Source organism: Ctenocephalides felis, unplaced genomic scaffold, assembly GCF_003426905.1.
Source record: "Ctenocephalides felis isolate EL2017-DRISC unplaced genomic scaffold, ASM342690v1 CF-g0.4_SCAFFOLD_01886, whole genome shotgun sequence".
Taxonomy (NCBI): domain Eukaryota; kingdom Metazoa; phylum Arthropoda; class Insecta; order Siphonaptera; family Pulicidae; genus Ctenocephalides; species Ctenocephalides felis.
The window spans coordinates 22,368,146-22,380,078 of NW_020538040.1; the positions used below are offsets into that span (position 1 = coordinate 22,368,146).

The window sequence follows — 11,933 nt, forward strand, 5'->3', positions numbered from 1 at the left end:
TCAATAAATTACATAAAATCTACCAGGATGTACTAAAGGACATTGTCGTAATGGTACCAGGATGTATTAAAGATACCAGGATGCATTAAAGGACATAGTGGTAATAGTAATAAATATTATTGAAATATTAAAGGTCTGAATTATACTATACAGATATAGCATGAAATTTTATGTTCTTTCATGTTAATATACATTTTTTTAGGAAATATACTTTTGTTAACGCCTTACTCAATCCAGGCATAATGGAATGATATTATTATATTTTATTACCTTCATACTAAACTTCATAATAAACCCTCATCCCTTATTATACTATTTCAAATTGAAAATAATCCATATTATTGTCATGTATTAACTCAAACCTCAACTAAGTAACATATCATCTATAAATCTTAATATGGTATTATTTCATTTAAATATACAACAATTAAACTACTTATCATCTTATAATCGGTCTGATATAGCCATTATCTAAATATATCTGGTCCTTCAAAAATATAAACAAAGTAATAATTTAATAGATTTCGGCAGCATCTCGGTGGATCACGAACTTCTTATATATTTTTGTACAATCTATCTTGTTACAACTTTTTTGTGCAGCTTTTGATGAATCAGTACAAATCAGATATTTTGTCGAATTCTCAAATTATTTTTATAACTCCGAATGTGTTGTTTGTACAATTTTTTAGTACGTTGTTAAACCGTTCATATTTGTTACAATAAAAATATATTTGACATCGTTTTTTTACAATTAACCAAATTTGTGTGTCATATGAATTTATACAAAACGTCTATTATCCCGAGCGTTTAAAACTTTGAGCATATGTCGTCAGCATTTTTATTGTATGTATATATTTGCACAAGTTTAATTTTTCAAAACGTAATAAATTCATGAAAAACCCTTTTACCATTTTATTACGATCTGCTATTGCAATTTAATTAACTGGCTGAATAATTCCGAATCACCTGAAATTGCATTCATGGCGGTAATGAGGCAATTGATCTAGATATATATGATGTATATGCGCTCAATAAAATTTTATCGTACCGTTTTTGCGATTTTTATGTTAAATTATTTAATACCATGAAATGAAAATATTATGCAATAAATATAATAGTGGGTTAAGCGTAGAAAATATGACGTAATTCTCCATGGAGATAGAACGCAGTTTATTCGAAGCCAATTCTGTCACACACAGGACGATATAAATCACATGTAGCTGTTGCGAAGCTGTTCGAGCAATTTATGCGTTTGCGGGCAAAAAAAGGACAAAAAATCCATATATTTCAATTGTTTAGGAGATTCTTCATGGACCGTTGCTGACTTGTCATTTGGAAGTGGAATAAGATTACTTTTTTTCACCATATAGGGAAGACTGGGTACGGTTGTGCTAGCGGAGTGACAGTTTACATAACAGCTAAACTAAACTGATTTTGGCATAGGGTCCAAAGAGAGAAAGACGAAGTATGTTTGTTCGAACAAGTTTCCGCCCATACATTAACATAGGCTGTAGGTCGAATTGCTTTTTAAAAAATCAAAAGGAAGTTTTCATGTTCGAATTCTTTTTATAGTACCTATTTTATAATACTTGTATACAGATTGATCACTTGAATTCTTTCTACGGAAAATTTCTTGTTTGTTAATATGTTGTTAGGTGAATATTATTAGTAGTTAATTACCAGTAATTAGTTTTTGCTTAGGTAATTTAGCTTACAAAAGGATGATTTATTTCTAAAAGTGTGCGTTGGGTACGGTGGTGACAAATTTTGCGGGTACGGTTGTGACATGCCTTTCTTGTCCTTTTTGGGTGGAGATGAAACAGATAAAGAAAAATCTAACTTAACTAAGAAAAAATACGAAAAAGAAAGAGAAAGAAAAATGTTAAGCCTTCAATTTATTTACTTGTTAACGAGCATGATTTTTAAACAATTAAACCATTCTGCAGCCTTTTCTGAGAGATTTTGCCTGTTCAAGTAAATCTTAATTCTAGAAATTTCTCAAAAAAAGCTGCAGGATGATTTAACTGTTTAATATGATCCTCACCAACAAGTAATAATTTGAACAATTTTCCTATTCAAGAAAATCTAGATCTCAACTAGTAGCAGAATAGAATACCATTCTATTTAAAAGGAAAATTACTTGAATCGATGGAGTGGAAAACTTGGAAAATGGTATTTGATTCTATAAAGTGGAAACTGGCTACTTCTCAAGACGTGATATTGTCATCATTATATTATAAATTTCCAATTGTAATAATGTAATATGTCATTTCTGTACATTGGAGTACATATTAATGTTTTTATAGTGAAGATTTTATTTTCACATATGAGATATTTATGTTCATTTTTAAAAGTATTTTAATGCAATCTGCGTACAGAAAATGGAACGGAGTAGTGAAAAGTTTATGGCTATCAAAGAAAAGTTTAGAAAATAAAATAGATATAAAAAATAGATCCTAAAAATCAACAGATTATATCATATTATTTTTACAAGGCAAGAACTACAGAAATAGAAGTGAAAAAAAAAATTGTATTATAAAAATATAATAAAAAAATATATAAGTAATTAGGTCATCAAATATCAGTAAAATCAAATATTACTAAATAAAGAAGTTTTTGATTATTTTTTTCTTTCTAAAGTCTGGCATGCAAACTCATCAGTCATAAGGGCATTGTGTTGCATCTTATTTTAACCCTTTCGACTCGGATGCATGAAATTTATATAAATCTCGGAATTTGCGAGTGGAAAGTGTTAATAAATAGATATTTGTATGGAATATTCTAATTGTAAGAAAGAAATTTATCATATCTTTTCGATGAAAATGTTTGTCACCACATATATGTGTAATCCGAAGTTTTAAATTTAATATAAATAAATAATATTTGACTTAAATGATAATCAACATGTTTTATAATTTATAATGTTGTTAATATAATGATAAATAATATTGATATTTTAATTATAAATATTAATTTTCTTTTTTCTTTTTTCAGCTGGTGCCGCCCCTACCGGTGATGCCTTAAGACACAGTCGACCTTCATCCGTTAATAAAGGTAAAATACCTTTCTCTACATTTCTTATAAAATAAGAAAATAAAAATTTTAGAATCATTAATTTTATTTTTATAGAACTATCTGAATCTCGGTGGTTTGTAATTCCAAACTTATAAATGACTATTATTTGTTTTACATGTGAATGCAGTGAAAATGAGATATTGAGATCGAGATGTACCTATTTCTGAATAATTTACTAAAAAAATCTTGTTATTTTTCTGAAAATTCTGGGCATATTATTATTATATAATTGTTTGCATGATGTAGATGAATGTGGGAATGAATTTGGAGTTAATTGGAAATTGTGAAGAAAGAATGTATATTTAAATGGCGGTAATAAATTATCTAATGATGATATTAATACAAAGTTTTAATATTTTTTTGGTATGGAAGTGTTTTTTCCGTACTTCTTTATTTTAAATTTAATTGTCTTACTTGGATGAACTTTTTATTATTTCGCTAACTACTGCTTCATAACATTTTCTCGGATATTTGTCTCTCAGAACTTTTCTTCTTTATAATGATCATCAATAATATTTTGCTTAATGCATAAGTACTATAAGATAAAATCAGATAAATAACTAGCTGTAAGTGGAATTCTGTCTTAAGGCAATTAAGGCATCGTGCCTTAAGGCAAATTGCTGGAACTTCCCGTACCAAAAATTATTATTTTTTTAAAAACGATTAACATTTTTGAAAAAAAAATTACTTTGAAAAAATAAGATTTTTGGGAAACTATAAATTGGACAAAAAATAACTTTTTTTTGAAAAAAAAATTTTTTAAAAAAAAAAATTTTTTTTAATTTTTTTTTTTTTTGAAAAAAAAATTTTTATTTATTTTGACATATTGTGGAAGATCTGAACTTTTTTTCAAAGCAATCGTACTGCTTTAACTGCATAGGCACAAAATATAAAGCGCGTAAGAGCCGCGTCGCTGTCTAACGCATAAGCATTGGTACGGAACCCATAGGAATGTTGACAAAATGTATACTTATTGTTAAAATCTCTATAAAATATCTGATAATTTGATGTGCATATGTCTAATGATCATTTTTGACCGTCAAATGGCTCATTTTTTAACTTTTTCCTCCATATCTCCGAAACCGCTAGACCTACCTTCATGAAAATTTCATCGATTTTTCATCTTGTCAATACAAGTGAAATGTTTTTTGAATTATTCAAATCGGACGATCCGTTCTCTTAAAAACTGAGTTACCGTTTTCGGCACTTTTTGCCCCGTATCTTCGGAACGGCTAGACCTGCCTTCGCCAAAAACTAATCAGCACGTCTCCTTATCAATACGAATCGAATGTTTTTTGAATTATTCAAATCGGTTGATCCGTGTTCCTGATATCGTCGACGAAAATTTGTATCCGCACATACATACACACACGTACATACATACACACACACATACACACACATACACACACACACACACACACACACACACACATACATCCATTTTTTCTAAGGTATGCCAAAATGTTCAGAAACCTTTGAAACGTAAAGATATATAGAAATTTTCATTTTCGATTTTTTTGCGATTACTATAACTTACCCTACGGGAAGTTAATAATGCATAGTTGTTCATATATTTTAACAGATTAGTATAATAACTATAAAAGTTATACATAATATATAAAAAAATAAATAAATGAATATTGCATTTACCATAATAATAATGGATAGTACTGCAAATAAACTCGACTCAGGAAAAAATAGTATAGATATATATACATATATAGAGAGAGATTTTTTATTGCCATTTTACGCCACAGTGCCCGAAACGTGATATTTTTAATTAGAAACATATTTTTGATCTTCTCGTGAAAATGGACATCACTACTGCTCGATATCAGGTTGTCCAGAGCGAGGGCTTGAGCTTGCAAGCCGAGATCTATAAACTTCACAAGCCAAGATCTATAAAAAAGGCTTTTAATAATAGATTTTATATTTAATTTTATATGGATATAGAAAATAAATTTCTTTTTTGTATTAAAAAATTATCTTATATTTCAAGTGCTCACATATATCAAATTCATCCCTTAACCACCCAAAGAGAGCTTTCCATCATCATCGATATTATGTTTATATTTCCACACCTATCAACACATCGTGAAATTGAAATTCGAAAGAAACTTAAATCCCCGTGAAGCTATCGGTCAATTTCAGTAGTTGTATTTCGATAAAAATATTTTGATTTTCTATATATATGGAAATGTAAATGCAATATCGCCGTGCAGGTAAATCGAGCGTTTAAATTCAATTCGGTGTTGCTGCCTGCCAGGGCTTTGCGTTTTGCGGTAAATTTTGACAGGTAGTTTCACCGCATTCGTCTGCGGCTATTTGCATAAATGTGCGAAATAGCGGAATTTGATACACTACTATTTATTATGCTGATGCGGTTAAATTATACGGGTACAGGTAACATTGCGTAGAGCAACTTTGGTACTGAAACTCAGGAGTGTTGAGGATGGTAAAAGTTTTTGTTTGAAGAGTGATTTTGTTATTTGATATAATAATAATACTTTTTTATATATTTACCACGTACATTACATCTTCTAAGGTTCATAAATTAAAAGTATTTGCGAATTTTTGTGATACCCAACATCGTCAATTATTAATCGTTGTAGTTTTGCATTATTTTATTTAGAGGAGACTGAGTACGATTGTGCCACTTTTTTGGCCAGCAATATTTCTGTTTATTTACCAGTTAGCTGAAAAAAATCGTATTAAATTGTAACTGGAACATTTGTGGAAATACTGAAATACTGTACTTAAATACTATGGATTGGTCATAAAATCTATTCATACAAGAAAAGGGCACAGTCACAACCGTCCTGGGAGTACCGAAATACCATCACTTTGTGAAACCACTAAAATACTTTATAACGACTATACTATACTATACAATATTATTTAAATAATTATATAGCTTAGGAATATAACAATATATAACAAAACATATTTTTTTAAACAAAGCTAACAAGAAATAAACCGAACTATGCTAATCACATTTAAGGATAGTATTTCAATATTTCCACGTAGACAAATAATTCAGTTACAATTTAATTTACTTTTTTCCCAGCCTTACTTTTTATAATTAATAAGTAATATATAATATTAAATATTATTATATTATATTAATAAATAATATAATAATCACGACTAGTATTATTATAAATGTCTCTTTTAAAATCAGTCAAAAATGTTAATTAATATTTATCAGTTTACAAATCAGTCAAACTATTGCAGTAACTGTGTATCAATGTACTGAGATCTAGTCAAAATCATCATTACAATAGACTTGGATCCAGGAACAGCATTTTTCTTGGATCTTGATCTATTTTACGCCACCCCTACTTTCAGAATATGAGCCTCCACAAACCACACAGAATTTCTTGTGTTGAGTCAAAACATAACAGTAACTATGTATCTATATACTGAGATCTAGTAAGAATCATCGTTACAATGGTGATCTATCTTTTGCTCATTTGACGTGGAACCAACCGCATTTTTTTGGCACTTGATCTATTTACACCACTCCTACTTTCAGAATATGAACCTCCACAAACCAGACCGAAACTATCTTTTCTTGTATTGCTTTTTCCTGTACCTTTCTCTTGCATATTTAGTCTTAGTTCAATTAAAATGTTCTTTAGAAAACATGTCACAACCGTACCCACAAAATTTGTTACAAGCGTACCCAACGCATACTTTTGGAGAAAAATCATCATTATGATCGAGCTTATTTATCTATGCAAAAACTATTGTTGGTCATTAACTACTAATATTCAACTTACAGCAAAATAACAAACATAGTGATATTTTTGTATACAAGTAACTGTTATTATTAAAAGAAATCGAACATGAAAACTTACTTTTGACCCTTTGTTTTGATTATATTAATGTAGGGCGCTCAATCAATACAATAATGGAAACTTGTTCGAAAAAACATACTTCATCTTTCGGATCCTATTTCAAAATCAGTATAGCTGTTATGACGTCTGTCACTACCTTGGCACAACCGTACCCAGTCTCTCCTACTCTACAATCATGTTTAGCACATAAATAATAAAGAAGCCGTAGTGTTTATTATCCATAACGTTTTTCCTAAATATACGTTAACATTAATCTTATAATATCACAATACCTTTTATAAATCATAATTCATTCTACGACAGAGAACAGAATCGATTTCGAGTTTATCTTTAAAACTTCTTCTAATGGCCAACAAAAACTTTATTATCTGTTCTAAGTGTGAAAAACATTTTTGCTCTGTATTATGATGCTATTCACGGGGAAGAGTCGAGATATGCCCTTTGGGCACCTGTCTGGAATATAAGTTTCGCGGACAATCGCCGAAGTATTTTTATAGCATTGATTTATATTGAGATACTTTTGCGAGAGTTTGCTTTCGGGAATCGGTATAGTATTAATTCTGTAGAGTTTTCGAAGTTCTGACAGATGTTTTGGGATAGATAGTACCATATTTCAGATGCAGTTTTGAAGCCAACTTTTATTTATAACATTTAACTTGAAGATTAATGCTTAGCAACATATTCTTTGAAACTTTAAATTTCTTATAGCACTGGGTGTAATATATGGAACGACTATTTTTAAATATTTCTGCATAATTATTAAATATAATATTAAATATAATAGCTCAGATTTTTGAGATAGGGTTAGAAAAAATATCTGTAATGACGATAGAATAAATATTATAATATTAGGGTTAAAATAATTAGAGATTAAGAAAAGGCTGAGTCAACGAATATATAATTGATTTGTTAAATGTAGAAAAATATTCCCATTAATACACCAGAGAAAAACTATCATATAATATAGAGCCTCTATATTTTATATTATTTATTTTTTGTATTCTATTTGAACAAGTAGATTTAAATAAAACAGAATTCAAATAATATGTTATTTTTTTTATTATCATCTCTTTTATTTACAACTGTCCAGTAAAGGACATTCAATAAATTTGATTAATTAAGATTTTTCACTTCTGTCAGAAAAAAATATTTATATACATAATTATATTTCGATCTCATATGTGGCACAGTTTACTTGAAATTACTTAATAGTTTCCTTCAATTCTAAAATTCTAGTACAATATTTCTGTACACCACTTTATTTGTATCTTTACTGCTACATAAATGAGTAAATGAATAAATCTATAATACACATAATTTAACCCTTTCCACTCGCGAATTAATACGTGTTTTGCCCCCGGAGGGACGGCATCCGAATGGAAAGGGTTAATATGTATCTGTATCTCAGAAGTGTTTATTTTTCGATATCCTAAAATGTTTGCAGGTTAATTATTTCTTAAGAAACATACTTATGAAAATATTATGAAGCAATAATTAGTGAAATATTTATTATTTTATGGATGAATGGTTAGAACTGGAATGTGTGGATGCTGTAATGGACATTTAGTGTGTTGTATGAAGGAAAATATAATTTCGTTCAGTTTTATTTACTATTCACCACTTTAGACGATATATTGTTTAATTCTTACTTGTGGCGGTTCATTAATCACGTGATTGGTTTTTAAGGATTTTTGGTTTCTCTCAACCCTCTTAGTGATATTTAAAATTACTCCCCTTTTTCCAACCAAACTACACATGCATTTTAATATCTTTAAAAAATCCCAAAATTTTTGAAAAATTTTGGATTTTTTTAAAATCCAGGTAAAAAATAAATACACGTGATATTTTACTAGATCCTTCTATCTTTTGTAATATTTTGTGATTTTTTGTCACCCCTTCTTTTAGGCCTCACGTGATTAATAAACGGCCCCGAATTTGTTTGCACTCGTGAATTAATTTTTGTTCGTTTACTTGTGTCAATTTAAATAATTCAATTTTCAGCAAAATTATTTAGCTTATAAAAATATCATGAAAATCAGTTATATGTTATATACAGCTTCGATATCAAGTATAATCCGTCTAAAGTGTTTTATACCGATAAAAATAAAAATCTGAACAAAATTCAATTTTTTAATCTCCTTTAACACCTGCCCCCCGAATTACGATCTATCTCTCTGCTGTCAAAATCAAAATATAATCATTTTCAATCTCTTCGCGTTTGTATTTGTTCGTGTTTATCCACTACGAACGCGTAGGCCGTAGGCGAGTCAGGCCCATGTCGATGGATGCTACGCCGATCAACGCGCACACGATGCACTGGTTCGCCTATCTCGGCCCGGAACCAGTCGCCGAGCAGCAGCAGGCCCAATTGTCGGCCGAACAACAGGGCCAGCCTGACGCTGCGGCCTCTGCCGATGGCCAATTGTCGGATGGAGAGAACGAAGGTTGATGGAGAAACGAATTTTAATACATATATATTTATAAATATGCTTTGGTTTTTAGCGTTTGGTTGCCGAGGATGTGATGATTATTATATTAGAAATATGCATTTTGTGATGTTTATGATATATAATATGATGTTTGCAGTATATATTTAATTTGCTAGACATGAGGAAATATAACGCGAATAATGATCAATCGTCTTTGTTAAGAATTCTTTTGGAATCTATTATTATTATTTTTGCTTAGAATTTGTTTTATATATTTTATGATTAAACCATAAAAAACTTGAAAAATACACTATTATATATGAATAAACCGTGCTAAACGAAAATTACTATAAAATATCTCTTTTTGTCAGTTTCTAATATGATGAATAACAACACATTGAACGAGAAATAAATATTTAAATCTATTTTATATTTTAGATACATATAATCTATTAATGCTAAACACATTTGATAAATTGTAGCTTTCATCATTAATAGACTAAAAATTGGCATCATCTATAATTCCTCTCATTATTACGGAGAACAAATTTGGTTTTAAATTAAAATTTTGGTTTGTAAAGATATAAACTTTCTTTCATTCTCTAGTTTTTTATTATTATCTTTAGCGATTGTCGAATTGAAAAAATATATAAATTATGAGTTTTGTTCAAATAATTCTTTTATTTGCTTATCTTGAATTTTATGCTATCAATTTTATATAGACACTAATTATCCACTAAATGCACACATTTTTGAAAAATTTACTGACAAATAATTATCGTATTTTTTAATTATTGCAATAATTTAGATTTGTGTTTAAATTATGATTTATGTTAGATAAGAAAGTTAGAAATCAAACTAAATTAACAAACCGCTATCTTTGCCAAAAAAATAATTAATACTATCAATCAAACTTTGGTCTCAAAAAATATGATTTTAAACAGTGGCACTTAGTACCGGACATTTCAAAATAACCTGCATTGATCACATATATAGATCCATCTCCACACTTTGGAATGTCTGCACATGTGTCTTTGACGAATATTCTTAGATATTGCAAAAAAATAACTATTTATCCGGGTGTCACAGGCGAGGCTTTGCGCGTGATCCTGTACCTTTGTGCCCCCAAAGCCCCTTTCACTTGTATTTTGAAATGAAAAGATTTATACTCGCTTAAATAATACGTGCTAAATAGAGTGTCCGGTGTTTGGTGCCGTCCGGCGTTACGGGATTTCCCCCTAAGTAAAAATTAAAAAAAAAAATTTTGTATCGTTTAGTTTATAATAATAAATGAAGGAATCGAGTCACAGGCTCAAAAAACGCGTTGATATATAAATATATTTGAAGTATTGAGCTCCTTGAATTTTTTACATTAATTTATATATATAGTAAAATATAATATATAATTTTATAATATGGTCGACCCTAATTTCAAAAGTATTGAAATTATAAATTACATAGTGCATATTATGATAAAATCACAAATATTTCTATTTTAATTAAAATTTGGTATGCACGTCTGATTGATTATCGCGCACTAAAACTCGGCAAAAGTTAATTGAAATATAGTTTCAAGTATGTACACTAAGCAAATGTTTTCCTGATTCTTGTAACTATTATTAAACTATGTACGTACAAGAATGAATTCCACGAAGGTATTTTGAATTATTTATTATATAATAGGTTCCACAATATTACGGTCTCCTATTGAAATCCTTGATCATTTTTTAATTTATTTTCGCAAAATATCATTGTTTTAAGCTTATAATGAAAAGTTATGCTTAACTCGGTAGTTTCCTCATGTTTAGTAAATACGGTTATTGGATTGTTTAGAATTAACTTAGATTTAAGGAATGTGAAAACGAGCTTGTTGCAATTGACCCAATTATAATGTTAAGTCATATTGTAAACGTATTCAATTGATATCATTTTAATCCTTGTCAAAAGCCTTGCTAAATTGTGTATTGAACTATCGGGTTGGCATCTAAGTAAGTGCGGATTTTTGCTAGAATCAAAGTCATTTTTTGCTATCTTTTATGCAGCATCATTATCATAAAACTTATGGTTTTTATTAGCAAAAAACTGAATCAGGTTCAATTTGACATCATCATAATCATTAAATTGTTTATCATTCAAGGAATTTTGTATAGATCGAAACAAATAGTAATCAGAAGGTGCATGGTTAAGATGATGGTGGATGTGGCAAAAATACCCAAACAAGCTTCAGTTTTTTTTGCCGAGTGGCCAAAGATATGTGATGTCAATAATGAAATAAATCGCCATTTCGATTTGTCAATTTAGGCAGTTTGCCTTCAACTGCGTTATTTAATTTCGTTAGTTGCTCAATGTAAACATCAGAATTGATCGGTTGTAAGAGTGATATCATCTAGACGACCAGAGCATTTTTTATCTTTGAGTAAAAAATCACCAGAATGAGTACTAGCAAACCAATTTGATACTGCCGTTTTTTAAGGCTTTATCCACCATAAACAGCTAAAAAAAATTTTGTGAACTTTAGATGCCGTTTTACCTTCGCAAAAATAAAGAAGCAAAATATAACAAAATT

General features: G+C 29.2%; 1 protein-coding gene across 3 annotated transcripts in view; it reads left to right on the forward strand.

Annotated features, from left to right (window-relative positions):
* The window catches only part of LOC113378096, a 490,250-nt gene extending 480,802 nt beyond the window's left edge, over positions 1-9,448 (forward strand). For all 3 annotated transcript variants that reach the window (XM_026618610.1, XM_026618614.1, XM_026618613.1), the window contains 2 exons: positions 2,995-3,054; positions 9,194-9,448. In XM_026618610.1, the coding sequence (XP_026474395.1) occupies positions 2,995-3,054; positions 9,194-9,387 (254 nt within the window). In that variant the 3' untranslated portion in view covers positions 9,388-9,448. The remainder of the gene's footprint in view (positions 1-2,994; positions 3,055-9,193) is intronic.
* Positions 9,449-11,933: the final 2,485 nt, after the last annotated feature.